Source organism: Anomaloglossus baeobatrachus, chromosome 2 (assembly GCF_048569485.1).
Source record: "Anomaloglossus baeobatrachus isolate aAnoBae1 chromosome 2, aAnoBae1.hap1, whole genome shotgun sequence".
NCBI classification, from domain to species: Eukaryota; Metazoa; Chordata; class Amphibia; order Anura; family Aromobatidae; genus Anomaloglossus; species Anomaloglossus baeobatrachus.
Window position 1 is genome coordinate 671,037,027 of NC_134354.1, and position 19,843 is coordinate 671,056,869.

The window sequence follows — 19,843 nt, forward strand, 5'->3', positions numbered from 1 at the left end:
AATAACAAAACTTGTGTCACTGTCCAAATATTTCTGGCCCTGACTGTATCTATATCGCTGTGTGGCTATGTTAGACATACAGATGCAACATTTCTTAAACTAACCCACAAGATCATGAAGCAGAAAGTTTACTCTTAAACCAACAAAAGTCATTGGCATTGTATTGTTACATTGTTAAGTTACACTCTTCTGTGAAATCTTTCTGCATTGTGAGATCTTTGTCATTTTGAGAATTGCTACATCTGTACATGGAATAGTATTGCTGAGTTACAAGATCTATTGTACAACAATAATAAGATGCATTACTGAGGGCTTCACTTGACCCATTTTTAGTGCAACTCTTCTATATAGTATAGCAATTCAATGTGAGTTCTAATGATAGGATATTATATAATTAATACAGGTATTTGTGAGCATTATTTAAAATATTCATATCTGTCACTTTTCACTTACACTATTGATCCAGGAGATGTAAGTAGAGACTTTAGTAAACACCGATGGTTTCCGGAAGAAGTTGCATCCAAGAGAAGATCCAAAGCTGACAATGCCATGGACCTGGTTGACACCGTTGACAGCGCAGTTGAGGGGTCCACCGGAATCACCCTAAGTGTGCAGTAATGAAGGATAAGTGTAAAATTCAGTAGTGTACTATACAGTACATTGCATAGTTTTGTAGTATAATTACTTTTCATACAGTCTGAGAATTATTCTGGTAGTTCTGTATTGAATGTTTTTTCTCATATTCTTTCTTCAGGAGTGCATGCACCCCTGCCTCCTGGCTTCCTCTTTGTCAGGGGACAGAGTGCTCCTGAATGATTGATAGTCCACATTGAGCTCTCTCCCAGGCTGCTAGTAGAGGCAGCTTTGCCTCTATTAAAATGGAAAAATGCAGCGTCCCTCATGCTAGACCGATCCCACAATCAGCCAGCTTCAGAGCGGCGCTTTCATGCTCTTAAGTTGTGTTTCTCAACTCCAGTCTTCAAGACCCACAAACAGATCATGTTTTCAGGTTTTACTCAATATTAGGCCTCCTTCACACGTCCGTGAAAATCACGCACGTTTTTCACGGACGTATAAAAGGTGTGTATTGCCCTCCGTGTGCCATGTTTATGGCACACGTGTGTTCTCCGTTTGTTATCCGTGATAACACACGGAGAACGGGAACTTTATGCTTAGGCTGCTTTCACACATCCGGTTTTTGCTGTGCGGCACAATACGGCGCTTTGCGGGAAAACCGCATCCGTTTTTTTGGCGCTGGGTGCGGTTTTTTCACATAGACTTTTATTAGCGCCGCATGGCCTTGCGTTGCGTCCGATTTTTGTCGGATGCGGCATATTTAGCTGATGCGGCGGCCGGATGAAACGTTCAAGTGAATGTTTTTGTCTGCGGAGAAAAAAACGCATCGCACCGGATCCGGCGCAATGTGGCACGATTTACAATGCAAGCCTATAGACACCGGATGCGGCGTCCTGCGGCAAAAGCCACATCCGCCGGATGCGGTTTTTTGAACTGTGCATGCCCAGTATCAAGCCGCATCCGTCAATAAACGGACGGGCCGCATGGAAAAACTTATGCAACAGATCCGTTTTTTTCGCCGCATCCGTTGCATAGGTTTTTGAGCCGGATTGTGCCGCACTGCAAAAACTGGATATGTGTGAAAGCAGCCTTACCTGTCCCTGGCGTTACTGTCCGTGGTGCTGATCTTCGGTCTCCAGCACTGCCGACTCCCCACTGCTGCTTCTTCTGGCCCGCAGTGGAGTGAATATGCAATGAGCATAATGAGCGGGGGTCGGAAGCAAGTGACAGCAGTGGCAGAGACAGCAGCTCTGGAGAATGTGAGTACAGAAATTCTTTTTATTTCACAGGCACGTCTGTTTTCCCCGGTGCGTGTCACATGGATCACATCCGTGCAGTCCGTGTGCGGTCCGTGTGACACCCATAATGCAAGAGAAAAACGGACATGTCTACATGTGGAGCACACAGGTACACGTATGCTCCACATGTACACAAGGTCCATGGAAAAACACGCACGTGAGCGCAGACCCATTGATTTTAAAGGGTCTACGTGTGCACGTGCCTACGACACATGAGGAAATGGACCAAACACGTACCGGAGACACGGACGTGTGAAGGAGGCCTTAGACAAAGAATAATTCCATCACCTGTGAAACATTAAGGAAAGCCTGAAAACCTAATTGAAGAAAACCTGAAAACATGATCTGTTGGTGGGTCTTGAGGACTGGAGTTGAGAAACACTGCTCTAAAGCATAAAGGCACAAAGCCAGCAAGTGGTGTAGGCTCTCTGCTTAGTAATCTGCTGCTCTGAGACTGCAGTTCTTGACAATGAAGAGGATTTTTAACAATAGATAAATTGCACAGTTGCTTGTACAATTATTTTGTAGTTTTACTTATTATTAAATGAGAGACAAATGCTTTAAAGAATAACATTGAGAAAAGGATGCAACATACATAGCAGGAAGACTTGACTCCATCTCCACCAGCGCAGATCATGGTTGACTTCACAATAGCGCCCCACCAGCTGCTGAGAGAGCAGGTTGCAAAGTCCACAACGGGCAAAGTGGCTTGCTGGAGAATAGCAGAAGCTGATCCACTGGCTGTATAGAAATATAATCTCTCATTGTAATTATTTCAATATAATAGTATCCTCTTGCAACAATGATCAATTTTTCATTAGAATATGTAACGCACAAATATAATCCTGTTTTATTAGAAGTTTCTCATAATAGGCTGATCATAAAATGTCTGATAGTTGGCTAATAGATGAGGGCTCTGAAAAGGGGAAAAGACACTAATAACTATGTTACCCTGAAGAAGGTGACGAAACGTGCGTCGGAGGCGGGAGGCAGATACAAAAACCAGGAGACATTTGAATAAGTAAGTGCACAGTAATATGTTGGAACAAGTGCAATAATTATAATGCTGTAGTTGTTTACATCTTGAGGAAGCTGCTAAACCATTGTGCACTTGTAGTGGGTGGGCCTACCCCCTACTAGTTTAGCATAGTTACCCGGCATTGTGATTATTAAAAGTGTTGATTTTTATTATTGTATATGATGTGTTAGGGCACCCCCCTAGTGGCCGGGTGGGACGGCTGTTGCCACCGGGGAGGAGGAGTCGGCCGGATATCTAGGCAAGGTCTGAATGTGTGTGGGGAGAGAGGATCCGGGGCAGCGGAGAGTGCACATCTGCAGCGGCAAGTGTGATTGTGTGAGCGGACCATCAAGGGACACCGGAGATAAGGAGGTGAACGCAACCTCAAAGCCTATTCTGCCGGTGTGGGTCCGGTGTATGCTTGGCTGAAGAGTGGAAGCCCGTAGGAAGCGGAGTACTTTGGGCATATTCCCACCAGAGGGTGCGTTCGGGCAGGGTGTCCCCAGCTCCACTAATATTGCCGGAATCTGCTGCCCGGAGTGTTTTATCTTTGTGAATAAATGTCGTTCTTATTGCATCTGGACTTTTGCCTGCAGCCTTTTTGTGCATCGGCCGATGAAGACACCGACATACACTCTCTCAACATTAAAGAAGTGATGAAGCCAGGGATGTGCCTTGAATACAGTGCTGCCACGACTACACAGCCAGAGGCCTCCCAGACTTGTCACTTCAAGTGGCGTAGTCGGCAGGATCCGATTTCCCTGCCAGGAACCCAAGAAGCCGGAGACCAAGTGGTGCCGAGTGCACCGTCTCCGGGCTATGAGAACAGATTTCCAGTCCCATGGTGGGAGGAAGAAGTGCCCAAGGCGTTGGACCGGGCACAAGATGGCGGCAAGATGGCCGTCGTCTGTGAAGATAACGAGAGCGCGCGAAAAGTTGGCGCCAAAAGAAGAGCCTGGGGCTGGCCGGCGCCGAAGAAAAAGGACAGAGTACTCCGCCCAAAGAGGGGAGGCGCCAGCTCCAGGGCATTGAAGATGAAGAAAAAGAAAAAGAAGTACCTCAGCGGAGGAGTCAAGATGATGCGTGAGGCTGGGGGTGGAGTCCGTTTAAGAGCGGGAAACGAAGACCCGCCTCCACTTTCCCCAGTCTCAGCGTCGACATCACCGCCATTACCAGCGATACCGTCAGAGACCGAGATGGAGAACTTTGGGCAACCCGCGGAGTTGGCGACGACCATGGCCCTAATCAGCCTCGGTCGAGGCCGACCACGGTTCGCCCCTGCTAACGAGGCCGCGTTAGAAGACCTTCCCATTGGACCGGGAGGTTCCACCAGGCCGGACAAAGTTTCCTGGAAGACCTCATGGGATGCTCAAACCGGGAGCACCATCACAGAGGTGAAGGCGACCTATGCCACCCCACCCATGCCAAACCGTCCGGGGGTTGCAGTCTTCCCATGGGAGACCCCGCAGCTTAATGCCGCCGCTTCCCCATTTGTGCCGGAGCCGGCTGAGGAGTTTGCTGAGCGCTTGGAGAAAGATCACCTGGGCTTCTTCTGGGATCCAGTCATCGCCCCGCCTGCGGAGCCGCGCCCCAGTGTCCCGACCCCGAAGCCTGACCCCGTCCAGGAACGTCTCCTGGCCGAGACCATCGTCCGGGAAATGCTGTCCGGTTCTGGTGGCGAGGAGCTGGCACAGCAGTTTGTGACCGGGGTGGTTGTTAAGTTCAACCAGCAGGACGGATATGGATTCATCCGAGAAGTCGAGACCGGGGATGATTACTTTTATAATAGAGTTCATCTCGACGTGGAAGGACTGCCCAAGCGACTCCATACTTTGTGGCCGGGCGAGAAAGTCCAGTTCCTGCCGGACGCAGGTAGCCGCGGCCTGTTTGCTGTTTGTGTCTCCCGCATGCCAACCACCCGGGAAGCGGAGCAGTGGCAGGAGGAGATTGAGTGGGAGGAGCAGCAAGAGCGGCGCCGGAGCCATGCCAGATCGCTCCCGCCCGCGCCCTCTCAACCCCGGCGTGTCAGGGCTGCTGTCCCGGAAACAGCGACTGCATCGGCCCCTGACCCGGAGAAGGTTCCAACCGTGGTAGCGGTAACGCAAAATGTTACAAACAAGCCGGTCATCATGCTGGACGCACCACCGCCATCTCGGGCAGAGACACCATCACCCCCAAGAGGAGCTGCAGCAGCTGCACCGGCGGAGCCGCCTTTCGCCCCTGTGTCTTTCAGGCGAATCCGCCGCCAGCCGGGACAATCTCTGGGGGCCTATATCCAGGCTCAAGCGGAAGAATGGAAGCGAGCCTGGCCCCCAGAGTAAGTTGTTAACTTCAGCACCTTCAAAGACCGGTGTTGTTCCAGACCGGCAGAAAGTTCCATTGTTGTTGAAAAGTTTTACGGGCCCGTTGCCCTCCAGCAAAGACCGGGAGCGCTTTTGAAGCCTCCGGGCACCTTCAGCAAAGACCGGGAGCGCTATTGAAGCCTCCGGGCGCCCATCTAAGACCGGGAGCGCTGTTGAGCCTCCGGGCGCTATCCAGAGACCGGGAGCGCTGCTGCGCCATTAAGCGCCCCTAAAGACCGGGAGTGCCGCTGAACTGGTGCCGCTGTTGAGGACTGACCCAAAAGGTTTTTATGTGTCAATATGTTTAAAGTTTTAGAGCCTTGCCGGGAGGCTCGGATTTTAAGAGGGGAGGCATGTAGTGGGTGGGCCTACCCCCTACTAGTTTAGCATAGTTACCCGGCATTGTGATTATTAAAAGTGTTGATTTTTATTATTGTATATGATGTGTTAGGGCACCCCCCTAGTGGCCGGGTGGGACGGCTGTTGCCACCGGGGAGGAGGAGTCGGCCGGATATCTAGGCAAGGTCTGAATGTGTGTGGGGAGAGAGGATCCGGGGCAGCGGAGAGTGCACATCTGCAGCGGCAAGTGTGATTGTGTGAGCGGACCATCAAGGGACACCGGAGATAAGGAGGTGAACGCAACCTCAAAGCCTATTCTGCCGGTGTGGGTCCGGTGTATGCTTGGCTGAAGAGTGGAAGCCCGTAGGAAGCGGAGTACTTTGGGCATATTCCCACCAGAGGGTGCGTTCGGGCAGGGTGTCCCCAGCTCCACTAATATTGCCGGAATCTGCTGCCCGGAGTGTTTTATCTTTGTGAATAAATGTCGTTCTTATTGCATCTGGACTTTTGCCTGCAGCCTTTTTGTGCATCGGCCGATGAAGACACCGACATACACTCTCTCAACATTAAAGAAGTGATGAAGCCAGGGATGTGCCTTGAATACAGTGCTGCCACGACTACACAGCCAGAGGCCTCCCAGACTTGTCACTTCACACTTTACTAGGCTAAAGGCCCCTTTACACACTGCAACATCACAAACGACATCGCTGTAACGTCACCGGTTTTGTGACGTAATAGCGATCTCCCCAGCGACATTGCAGTGTGTGAAACACATCAGCGACCTGGCCCCCGCTGTGAGGTTGCTGATCACTACACATCTCTCAGGACCATTCTTTGGTCCTTTGTTTCCCGCTGTGCAGCATGATCGCTAGAAAGTCTCAGTGTGTAAAGGGGCCTTTACAGCGACTTCGTTAGCAACTTCCCTTTCAAAAAGCTGCTTTACAACGTCCCCGATGACTAGCTAGGTCGTTCTGCAGGTCCGTATCGCTGTTGCGTCATTTTCCAGGTTTGCCTGTTTGACAGCTCACCAGCAACTCAGAGACTTTGTAGCGATCCCGGCCAGGTTGGGATCGCTGGTGGGATCCCTAGAAAGTCTCAGTGTGTAAAGGGGCCTTTAGTTTGAGCCATTATAATTGACCTTTGATATCTTGGCAGGACTGGTCAGTAATTAGGTTGCTGCAATACTATTGTTTACAACCCTTGTGAAGCTGCTAATCCACTATGCACTTTATTAGGCTTATTTAGAGCTATGTGTAGTTGGTTTTAGAAAATACAGCAGGACTGATCGTGGGCATGATCATTAATTAATGGGGTATTGCAATAGGCACGTTTGCACTTTATATATAACTTTTTACTGTGTATTTAATATTGTTCATTGATATTTATTGATATTTGGGGTTATTTAAAGTCAGATATTAATGCTGAATAGTATACATTTGATGATTGAAAATGTATTGTCTTATTTTGGCTGTTTGTCTGCTTCCACACTGGTGTTATTGTCCTTTTTTATTATGTTTTTTTTTTTTAAATTCTTGAATAAAAAAATATTGATTTTAAAAATATTATATTGAAAGGGTGTCAATTGATTCATATTTGTTTAGGTCTGTTAATAGACATAGAATATTGAATCTGTTTTGATTAGATAACTATGTCCCTAGTAGAGTATATAAAAAGGGATGTTTTAAAGCAATCTTCAAGTTTGTGTATTTAATGAAATAATGGAAAAATTATAAAATGACCAAATAATTTGACTAATTTCAATTAGAATTCATGAATGGTTGTTAAAAACATTTTCATATACATGTTCTATTTAATTTAGAGCAACAAAATCATTAATAATGTTTTTATTATATTATTAACCCCTTCACGACCGGCTGTTTTTTATTTTCCGTTTTTTTTTTCCCCATTCTTTTTCTGAGAGACGTAACTTTTTTATTTTTCAGTCAATATGGTCATGTGAGGGCTCATTGTTTGCGGAACGAGCTGTACTTTTAAATGAAACCATCAGTTTTACCATATAGTGTACTGGAAAATGGCAAAAAAATTCCAAATGCAGAAAAATTGCAAAAAAAGTGCGATAGCACTATGGTTTTTGAGATATTTTATTCACTGTGTTCACTATATGGTAAAACTGATGTGTGGGTGTCATGCCTCAGGTCAGTGCGAGTTCGTAGACACCAAACATGTATAGGTTTACTTTTATATAAGGGGTTAAAAAAAAATCGGAAGTTTGTCCGAAAAAAGTGGCGCACGTTCTACGCCATATTCCGTGACTCGTAGCGTTCTCATTTTTCTGGATCTATGGCTCAGTGATGGCATATTTTTTGCGTCTCGAGCTGACGTTTTCAATGGTACCATTTTTGCGCAGATGCTACGTTTTGATCGCCTCTTATTGCATTTTGCGCAAAAGTTATGGCGACAAAAAAACGTTGTTTTGGCGTTTGGAATTTTTTTGCCGCTACGCCGTATACTGATCAGATTAATTGATTTTATATTTTGATCGGGCGTTTCTGAACGCGGCGATACCAAATGTGTGTATATTTTTTATTTTTTTTTAACCCTTTAATTTTCAATGGGGCGAATGGGGGGTGATTTGAACTTTTAGGTTTTTTTGGTTTTTTTTAATTTTTTAAAACTTTTTTTTTAACTTTTTTTTTTTATTTTACTAGTCCCCCTAGGGGGCTATTGCGATCAGCAATCCGATCGCTCTGCAGTATCTGCTGATCACAGCTACAAGGCTGTAAACAGCAGATACGCTCTCTTTCTCTTTTGCTGTGCCGCTGGCACAGCGAAAGTGAAAGCAAGTCAGGTGTAGTACAGGAGTCATCACATGACCCTGTGCTACCATGACAACTATCGGAAGTCATGTGATCGCGTCACGTGACTTCCGGTATCGGGCGGTAAGTAAAAGTTTACCGCGATCGCGCTTATAATGGCGCTGTCACATATTGACAGCGTCATATAAAGGGTTAAACGGCACGAGCAGATAACGATTCTGCTCGTGCCTAGCAGGCACACATCTCAGCTGTGAAAATCAGCTGAGATGTGTGCCGATCGCGGCACGCTGCCGCCGGCAGACCGCGGGCAGTAACATTATGACCGCTTAAGGGGTTAAAAGTGACAACTGTTCCGATCATAACAGTAAACTGCACAGGTCTGCAAGGGGAAAATTGTTTGAAAAGTAAGAGGTGATTTTCATATACTTTTGTTCTCTGAATTCACTAAAAATATTGAAAAAATTCCATCACGTACAGTTTTTTCACAAACCCTGACCCCATTGGCTTTTTCTTGCACCGTACTTTGACCCCTTTGCATGACCTTTGGTGGATGATTTTGGTATTGTGGTGCCCTGGACAAGCCAGGTCGTCACAGGTACTGCAACAACACACCCCACACCCCGGTTAGGCACACCAGGCACACACAAATCCTTGTTGCCTCCCTCCAGGGGCTGATGTCCACACCAGGTGGGGTGGAGCCAGGCGGTTGGCCCCACCCACTGAGGAGTTCACAGTCCTGGAGGTGGGAAAAGGAAGGAGAACAGTTAGGGAGAGTGAAGGAGTAAGTGGCAAGTGAGGAGCAGTCTGACCGTGTCCAGGTACGTGGCCCGGGCACATACAGCAAGGTTGGCAGACGGTGGTGGCCGTCTGCAGGAGAGGCCGATCGACGCAGAACCGTAGGACCGGGGTCGGGCGGTGGCCCGCCGGTACCGAACCGGGGAGCGAAGAGAAGCTAGCACCATTCGGCAGGGCCTACGGACCCCAACCAGGCTTGGAATCGCCGTTTAACCGGTCAAATCCATTAGCGACGGGAACCTCCGGGATTTCCCAGCAGCAAAGACCCGATTGAAGGCAACCGTCCAAACCGTGAAGGGAAATACAGTCACCGCCAAGGCTACAATTCCCAGGGCCAGAGCCTGCGGGCAAAAGGAGCTCCTCCGGCGCCTATCAAAGCTGGGGAGCGGGTTACCGGTGGGAAGCCATCGGGGCCGAAAACACACTACTGGTGCAGGGAAAGGCAGCCACCGCCAACCTACCGGGAGTGACCACTGCAGCCGGCTGCGGGACCTGTCCATCCAGCCGTTTGTTTTACTAGAGACTCCGTGTACGTTATTGGCTGAGTGAGTACCACCATGCCGTCTGGCACCGCGCTGCCCCCGCGACCCTGCACCTCACCAAACCCTGCCATCCACATTCCAGTCACCTCACCGGGCCCCGGGACCACCCAAAACCCCCTACCCACGGAGGGGAAAGAAACATCTCGGCTGCTCCCTGTCATCGCTCCCGGGATCCTCGTCCAGAGCAGCAGTGGTGTCCCAACCTCACCACAAACCGTGGGTGGCGTCACGGACCGACTTCCCAAACCCCAAAAACTATCCCCTTTCACTCACGGGCGAGGAGCCGTGGGCAGAGAAGACATTTTTAACCCAGCTTTCAAAGAGTGTGGTGGTGTCCATACAAGCCAATAATAGCATCTTTCATTTTGCTACAGCAATATAAGAAATAAAAGCTGCTCTGTGATTGGTTGTTATGGGGAATAAAGACATTTCTTTTTAGTTACAGGTCTTAATGCTGTGGTGGTTTCCATAGCAAACAATCAGAGCACAGCTTTCATTTTACCTCAGCAGTATAAGAACTGAAAGCTGTGCTGTGATTGCTTGCTGTGGGATGCTATAGTGCTATTAGCTCCTGGTACCTCATTTTCATGGTAGAGAAGCAGAGAAAAGAAATTCCTGCCATACTTTTCTCAAGACGGTTCCTTAGTGCATTGCAGTGATGTTCCTGGACTGATGGAAAAATTTAACATTGAGTACAATGTGAATGAGTGGAGACTGTTTACTAATTCATCCAAAGAAAGTCTGAAAGCTGCTACTGGACAATAGCAGCAAGTAAGCTCCAGTGCATGTTGGTCATTTTGTGCACTTGAAGGAAAGCTATGAGAATTTAGAATTTGTTTTCAAGAAAATTAAATGCTCAAAGATGGTCAATATATGTTATGAGGGACTATAGGAATAGAGGGAAACTGGGGCTCCTAAGCTGACCATCAAACTAGGGGGCCCTGTGCTATCCCTATTCTCAGAGACACTCCTTATGGTGGGGATGTCTGAGTCTCCTTTCTGATCTTATAGCCCCTCTCCCTTCTCCAGGGGAGAACAGGACAGGAGTGTGATTTAGCCCACAGAAATAGACAAACAGGGGAACCAAAACTCTGTGTCACACACACACACCCACACATACACACATACATACACACACACACACACATACACACACATATACACACACACACACACACACAGCAACAAGAGATCAGGAGGAAAACAAGAGCAGGGTGGAAATAACAAGATGACGAGTGACTTCACAACAACACCAAGCATAGAGCAACTCTTTCTTTAGCAAGTCTGGGACACCGAAATTCTCAGACCAACACATCATAAACTATAGTCGGTATATGTAGAAGATTTTCTCCAGCCTAAAAATGAGAAGAGCAGCAGTGATTGGCATCCTTACAACATGTGATCAAAGAAACCTAATGACCAGGCTAGCAGAGGTTAACTCCTGCTAACCTAACACACAATGTCTGATTGGTATTTTCAGAACAATGAAGCTATAGAAACTAAGTGATAAAATATTAATTTTTATTCAAATATCATTAAAAATTGTTACAAATATAAAATTTCAATAAGAATAACTGCTAACCTGTCTATAAATGAGCATCTGCCTGAGCTGATCAGAAACATCAGAGAGATCATCAGACAGAGTGTCAAACAATGTGAACAGACCTTGATGCCAACATGACAGTCGGCGAGTTTTTTTAAAAAAAATCTCCATGTGACAATATGTGGTGATCTGAAAGTTCTCTCTTTGCTCCTTGGACAGCACGGATTATACACGAAGTACCCATGCTTTTTATGTGAATGGGACAGTTGGGATAGGACGCATCACTGGAGCAAAAATGATTGGCCAAAAAGAACATCTGTGCATCCTGGACTCAAAAATATAGTTGCACAATGTTTAGTTGATCCCACTAAAATTCTCCTGACACCACTTCACATTAAGCTTGGACTGATCAAGCCGTTTGTGACAGCTCTAATGAAAGAATGAGAGACTTTTAAATACATGTGTATCAAGTTTCTATCCCGATAGAGGACCCTAGTAACCCTGTCGGGCCCCATGCTTTGTCTCCTGTCTTCACAAGGACAGTGCCTAATGTGCTCTGTCCCACTAATTGACGTCCCTATCGTATAACCCCTGATGCTTTTTGTTCATCATTTATAGTGGGACTAATCAGGGTAGATATTATTAATGTGTGAGAACACCACATGGTTTGCTGGACAGCACTGTGTCAGGTTTTTGGGGGTAATTTTGACAAAAAGATTAATCCCCTTCATCCCTGTATAAATTTAGTATCCATAAACCAGGGGCTTCATTACACCTTAATAAGATTCTATATTCTCTATTCTGTCATTCTGTGACAATCACACCGCCACCAGATGTCATCCAAGTACGGTCCAATTTTTCCCCATTGACTTACATTTTTTATCGGATCGCACTCGCACCAAAAAATCGCAAGTGGAAAAGAGCCCTTACTGTCAGAATTTGCAGAGAAGCTTTCTGAGTGAAGAACTTACAGATTGTGGGACATTTTTTAATGAAGATTGTCTAAAAAGTTGCTTAAATGGGTTTACTGATTGTGGAAAACACCTTTTTCCCAGCTGCAGTTTGTTTTAAAAATAGAAAGTGTGTTTTACTCACTCTCCTCAGGTCCAGAGCTCAGTGATTGTCGCTTCTCTTGATATCCGTTATTGTCTGCTGATATCACGTTGATAGTGCTGCAGCCAATAATTGAGCTCAGTGCCTCTATCCGAGTTGACATCAGGAGCTGGTGAGCTCTTTGGTGTTTTTAGAACAAACTGCAGCGGAAGTAGAGGTGATCTTTTGAAACTGGAAAATCCCTTTAAATTTGCATTTAGAAGCCAAATTAGCAATAAAGAAAACATCAGTGCAAAGAAATACATAGCTAAGTAATCTCTTGCAATATAATCAAGCTCCAAGCATCAAAAATATTGTACACAAAGAACTTACTGCTGGTTTTTCCCCATCCGGTAACAACGCAATTATAGTTGTTGGCCAGGGTAGCGCCACTTGCTGGCAGTGTAGCCACTTTCACGGCACTGTTCAGGGTGGCACTGACGGGCAACCACAGGATAGCAATGTCATTTCTGTATGGAGAGATGAGAAAAATGTTTTCCTGAACATCACACATACATAGGTAGATAGAAAATTCACTTGCTCTGTATATATTGACATTACTGGAGGCAATACAGATGAAAGATTCCTTTTAGTGCAAAGATTCTTGTGAATTAAGAAATTATTAATACATTTTTTCTGGGTACATGGATGATGGGGGTCAATATACACAATTTTACTATATCAGTAGAACTAATAATAATAATAATAAAAATAAAAACAACAAACTGGAATGTTCTACCACAAGAGGTAGTAATGGCTGACACTACAACAACTTTTCAAAAAGTGGTGGATGATTTCCTCAATACACATAATATTGTCAATTATAGATAATTTACTGACAAAAATGTATAATTGATGGAGAAAGGTTGTACTTGATGGACCTAGGTTTTTTTTTAACCTATCTAACTATGTAACTATATAGTAGTAATAATAATAATAATAATAATAATGATGATGATAATAATAATAAAGTAAATAGATAACTCAAAATCAAAGGTTTTTGTTTATTTATTTATTATTTTTTTTAAAAAAAGTGCAATGGGGATTTGTGATTTGATTTAATGATGATTTATGTAATTGTGCATTTTTTGTGGACTGTACATAGAAGCGCTTTCCTTTGCAGTTGAATCCTTTTTTCATACAGGTCAATTTCTTACCCGGCAGCTACATTATTGCTGTTCCAGCTCGCGTGTTTCCTGATAGATGAGACTGATATATACTGCTCAGTGCCATCATTAACGCCAAGAATGTACTCTCCAAGGCCAACTCGGAAGGGTGCGGTGCTGTAGAGAATGATGACATAAAAAGTCATATTTTCTTTCTGTTTTTCAAAATGACATGAAGCCACAAAAAAATCATTTACAGAGTCTTTTGAGCAGTAACATATTGCACCCCGGATCAAAATTATTGTTAAGCAAGTTGAAGATGAAATGATCTCTAAAAGGCATACATTTAAAGATCATGCATTTCCTTTGTATTTTAGGCACAAAAATATATCATTTCATCTTTTAGAGTTGAAAAATTACAAAAAGAAAAGTGGGCCAATGCAAACGTTGGGCATCCATGGAGATTTATGTGCTCAGATAACTTTGATCAAGGTTTCAGATGTTAATTAATCTGTTCACTATCATTGTTAGGAAACAACAGGTGATGCAAATTTCACCGATTTATAAAAACCCAGCGTCCTCTAACTTGATGCCAAAAAACACACAGACATTGGTTATTTTAAGCAGCTGCCTAGCACTCTGAAAATGAAAATGGTGCAGGCCCACAAAGCAGGAGAAGGCAATAGGAAGATAGCAAAGCGTTTTCAAATTGCCCTTTCCTCAGTTTGAAATATAATTAAAAAATAGCAGTTAACAAGAACAATGGAGGTCAAGATAAGGTCTGGAGGAGCAAGCACAATTTCTGTGAGAGCTGCTTGTTGGATTGCTATAAAGTCAAACCAGAACCCCCACTTGACTGCAAAAGACCTTCAGATAGATTTAGGAGACTCTAGAGTTGTGGTACATCTGAACAAATATGACCTTCATGGAAGAGTCATCAGAAGAAAACCTCTCCTGCATCCTCACCATAAAATTCAGGGTCAGAAGTACGCAAAAGATGATCTAAACAAGCCTGATACAGTTTGGAAATAAGTCATATGGACCAATGAGGTTAAAATAGAACTCTTTAGCCACAAAGTGTGGAGAAAAAAAAGAAGGGCACATAATTTCAGGAAAAAAACATCTTTTGCCAATCATTAAAAATTGGGGTGAATAAATCAGTTGTGTTGCAAGAAATAACGCAGGGAACATTTCAAGGGTAGAGGGACAAATGAAATCAAGGAAATTTCAACAAATTCTTGATAAAACATAACATCATCTGTAAAAAAGCTGAAGTTGAAAAGAGGATAGCTGTTATGATAATGATCCTATAGATACTGAAGAAGAGAATGGATATATTGCCGCACTACCACCAATGCGAAAGAGTGTTGATTAATATTAGTATTTTATTTTACAGGTCGACGTGTTTCTGGGAACAAGTCCCCGTCCACAGAACCATGGAAATCAACAACAGTGTCAAAGAGTACAGCTGAACAGACTTATATACCTGCTGACAGATAAAGAGCCTGCCCACTGAGGATACAAAACAATCAGAGGGCAACCCTGTCATGCAGTGACGCAGCATTGTGAAATTGATTCAAATTCATTAAATAAAACATTATCCAACATCCAAAAACATTTTCAAATAAATGAAAAGATGTGTACTCATTAAATAATATGTTGTACAATATTAAATAAAAGACATTGGAAAAAAGAAAAAATATTATTTCTTGCATTATTGTGTTTTAAGATGACTAGCACTCACACAACCCCTTTACTAATATCCATGATCAAAATGCTTATTCCTGTGAGCCACTACAAAGACGAAGAAATGGCGAGGAAAAATGATCATTTAGAAAAAAGTTTCAAATAGAATTTTTTTTTTTAATATATATATTTTTTTTTTTAAATAATAAAAATTATGAAGAGGGGCGATTTAGAATTTCTTTTATGAGTTCTATAAAAAATATATATGTATATACCATATATCTGTAAAAGTCTGTCCACATATTAGGTAAAAAAAATTAAAATATGAAGAAGAAAGGACTCCATTGGTAAAAATGAATAAAATATAAAATATAAATATAAATGTAAGTCGACCTAACAAATGTAAAACACTTATAAAATAAAAAATATTTGTAGAATTAAAGATAAAAAACAATTAAGTAAAAAATGTTTAAGTTAAAAATAAAAATATTTTTTATTTTATATATAATTTAAAAATAGCAACTAGATGATCAGTAAAGTTAGCCAGAAAATCTTGGATATATAATAATATAGTCTAGGAATTTCATTGCTGCTCTATATAAAGGTTGATGGCTAGAATTCCAAAGCAGTAGTATATTAAAAGGGTTAAAAAACTGCCCAAATCATGCGGGGAGCGGTTTTTGTGATGATTTTACCATTATGATGCGAAAAAGTCAGATCAAGAAAATCAATCATATTATTATTGATGATAGGTGAGAAGGACAATCCCCATTTGTTGTTCAAAGTGTTTGATGAATTGCATAATATTATTATCTCTATTGTCCCATATAAAGAACAGATCATCAATAAATGTTCTTATTAAATATAGATTTCTCAATGTACACAGCTTCGAATATTCCCAAGAATAGATTGGCATAAGTTGGTGCTACCTTACTTCCCATTGCTGTCCCAAGAATCTGCTGGTATAAATTATCTAAGAAGGTAAAAAAAAATTTTTCTTGAAGAATAAAAGCCAACCCTTTTAGTATAAAATCCTTCTGCATGCATGTAATTCTGTCATCAAGTTCAAGGAAAAAAGAGAAACTTATTAGACCTATTTCATGTTTGATATTAGAGTATAACGCTGATACATCTATAGAAATGAAGTAGTAGGTGTCTTTCCATTCTATATTTTTAACCAATGAGATTAATTGGGCTGAATCTCTTCGATAGCTGTTGAGGTTCAGCACATGATAGCGCATGATCTCGTCAATGTAAGAGGCTAAATTGGAGATCAGGTAATCATTCCCTGGAATGATGGGTCTGCCTGGGGGATTTGTAAGATTTTTGTGGATCTTAGGTAGATGGTATAAAAATGCCATCCTGGGATTCTTCATTAATAGGAATTTCTTTTCCGAATCATTCAGAATATTATTAGAAACAGCTTCCAGCATAAGATTTGTATACACTTGGACAACTGAAGAATACAATTCCTCAGAGGCTTTGTAGTATTGTAATGGGTTGGAGAGAATGGTATATGCTACTCCTATATAATAATTTCTTTTTTGTATTACTACCCCCCCACTCCACCTTTATCAGCTGATCTTATTACAATATCTGTATTGTTTTTCAGCACTTTTTTCTCTCTAAAATGAAGGTTATGGATAGCATTATTATTACTAGAGTTCAAGTTTTTAAATTCATCAAGCACCATATCGCAAAATGTTTTAATATGATGTACTTTACTATTAATGGGATAAAATTGAGACTTGGCCTTCAGGGAAGTATGTCAAAATGTATCTATACTGTCCTCCACCTTTTTGGTCCTATCATTTCCTTTGTTAAGATCAAAGTGTCTCATCAAGGTCAGTTTTCTTATAAAAACTTGAAAGTCTAAAAATAGATCAAAGTCTTTGATGTTAAACGTAGGACAAAAAGGAGAGGCCTTTATTTAGAATAGAACTTACTCTTCCTTAAGTATGTAGTCAGAAAGATTAATAATACAGTTGGATTTTATTCCATTAGTTTTTTTCCCTTTCTTGTTTGTGCTGGACCCATCCCCCAGTACGCCTCGTGCGTTTTTCTTTTTATAGACTTCGGAATTAGATAATTGGTTATGTGATTTATTGTTTGGCCCATAGCAGTATGATCCTAAACACAGGTCAAAATCCACAATAGACTACCTCAAAAGACGCAAGCTGAAGATTTTACAATGGCCCTCACAGTCCCCTGATCTGAACATCATTGAAATTCTGTGGCTAGACTTCAAAAGAACAGTGCATGCAAGACGACCCAGGAATCTGACAGCACTGGAAGACTTTTCCAAGGAAGAATGGATGAAAATCCCTCAAACAAGAATTGAAAGACTATTGGCTGGCTACAAAAAGTGTGGAGACGCTGTGATACTTGCCAAAGGGGGTGCTACTAGGTACTAACTATGCAGGGTGCCCAACTTTTGCATCATCCCATTTTCTTTTTTGGTTAATTTAAAAATGTAACAGAGGAAAATATTGTTTTTTTTGCCTAAAATACAAAGGAAACATGTCATCTTGAAGTTTATTCCTTTTAGAGATCATGTCATCTTTAACTTGCTTAAGGCTATGTGCGCCCAGTGCGTTTTTCGCGGCGTTTATGCGCGTTTTTCGGGTGCGTTTTTGGCCTTAAAACTGCAGGACTTTGCTTCCCCAGCAAAGTCTATGAGTTTTCATTTTTGCTGTCCGCACACATCTGTTTTTTTTACCTGCGTTTTTGAGTTAAAAAAAAAAAATGGACATGTCAGTTCTTTCCTGCGTTTTTCTGCGTTTTCCCCCCATGCAATGCATTGGAAAAACGCAGCAAAACGCAGAGATCAAAAACGCAGCAAAACGCAGCCAACAACGCACCAAATCGCGGTAAAAACGCGTGTGTTTATTGATGCGTTTTTTCAACGCAGGTGCGTTTTTGTGCGTTTTTAGCGGCCAAAAACGCACAAAAACGCAGCGTCAAAAAGACGCAGTGTGCAAACCTAGCCTAACTGTTCACAAACAGTTATTTTGACCATGGGTGCCCAAACGTTTACATGCCACTGTATGGGCATGTATAGTGCTCAGCACTAATGAGTACATCCTCTTTGAAAGTAAGATTTTAATCAATATCTCATGGAACACTAGAACAGTTTCCAGAATTTTAATAAGACTTAGTTTCATAGCACATTTTTTTCTTAACTGTGATCACATGAAAGTAAAGATAATAATACCGTATAACTTTCATTGCAAAATCTTGTACTCTTTTGTGCAACAGCTTCTTGAATAAATGTTTTAGGAAAATTACTTTTTTGGGTGTGCAAGTAACAAATCTTGTTTACAATCAATGGCTCACATTTGAAGGAATATTTTGTACTAAGTTAAGTTTAACCCATATAAAAAGTTAATTCTGAAAGAAAAGTAAAGGTTTTCTGATACATATGTTATGGGTGCAATTTTTTATGCTGATCACTGTAGGTCATAGAAATTTGAATAAAATGATACCTTGATATATGTAATCTAAAATTTATTCCAGCATAATCCTTACATGTCTTAATATGTAAAATAAGCTTTGGAGGCAGATTCTCAGGGAGATCTGTGTCCGGCCCATAGATCTTAACAGCTCAAAAATATGGATTTCTTTGGACTAAGACATCGGATCACAGATATCAAGGTATATTTTTTTTTATTTTCTATGATCTACATGCACATGTAGATGGCTTATCAAAGTTAATGCTACTGAGAGAGTCCCTTAAAAGCTTTCATTTTTTTATTCAATATGTAAAAAAAAGTTGGTTGGAGTGAATTGCACTAAATGTATTAAAAAGTACATACCATATTTTTCGTTTTATAAGACACACTGGATTATAAGACACATCCCAAATTCAGAGACAAAAAGGTAAAAAAAAAAATGGGGTCTGTTTTATAATCCGGTGGTGTCTTACCACTGTGCTGGGGCTGCAAGCGCAGCTCTGTGCGGCTCTGCTCTGGGCTGGCACTGCTCTGCTCCCTGCGGCTCTGCTGTGTTGGCTCTGCTCTGTGAGGCTCTGCTTTGTGCTGTGAGTGGTGAGGTATGGACCATTCTGAAGATGTCAGCGGTGAGGGCTTCAAAGAGATGGCGCCCGGAGGCGGCACATTCGCAGATGAGATCTTGAGCCATGAGCTCCATCTGCGCATGCGCTTACTCTGGGTGCCATTATTTGAAGTTCTCACCTCCGACATCTTCAGAATGGTCCATACCGCACCACCCGCCGCAGTGAGCAGCGCCGCTGTACAGAGCCGTAGGGAGCAGCGCCGCCAGCCGTACAGAGCCAATCAGAGCAGCACAGCATCTCACCTGCCTTCTGTGTCTCCTCTCCGCCACCCCCGGTAAGCTACATTTGTACCCCTTCAGCCCCCGGGCACTTTCCGTTTTTGTGTTTTTGTTTTTTGCTCCCCTTCTTCCGAGAGGCGTAACTTTTTTATTTTTCCATCAATCTTGCCATATGAGGGCTTGTTTTTTGCGGGACGAGTTGTACTTTTAAATGAAACCATAAGTTTTACCATATAGTGTACTGGAAAACGGCAAAAAAATTCCAAGTGCGGAAAAATTGCAAAAAAAGTGGGATTGTACAATAGTTTTTGGGATATTTTATTCACCGTGTTCACTATATGGTAAAACTGATGTGTGGGTATGATGCCTCAGGTCGGTGCGAGTTTATAGACACCAAACATGTATAGGTTTACTTGTATCTAAGGGGTTAAAAAAA

At 42.7% G+C, this 19,843-nt stretch overlaps 1 protein-coding gene across 1 annotated transcript in view; it reads right to left on the bottom strand.

Annotated features, from left to right (window-relative positions):
* Positions 1–438: 438 nt before the first annotated feature.
* Positions 439–19,843, bottom strand: part of LOC142289956 (chymotrypsin-like elastase family member 1) — a 40,891-nt gene continuing 21,486 nt past the window's right edge. Inside the window, exons 4-7 of the mRNA XM_075333900.1 lie at positions 13,480–13,605; positions 12,656–12,792; positions 2,470–2,615; positions 439–603 (exon numbers count right to left, since the gene is read on the bottom strand). Coding sequence (XP_075190015.1) covers positions 439–603; positions 2,470–2,615; positions 12,656–12,792; positions 13,480–13,605 — 574 coding nt within the window. The remainder of the gene's footprint in view (positions 604–2,469; positions 2,616–12,655; positions 12,793–13,479; positions 13,606–19,843) is intronic.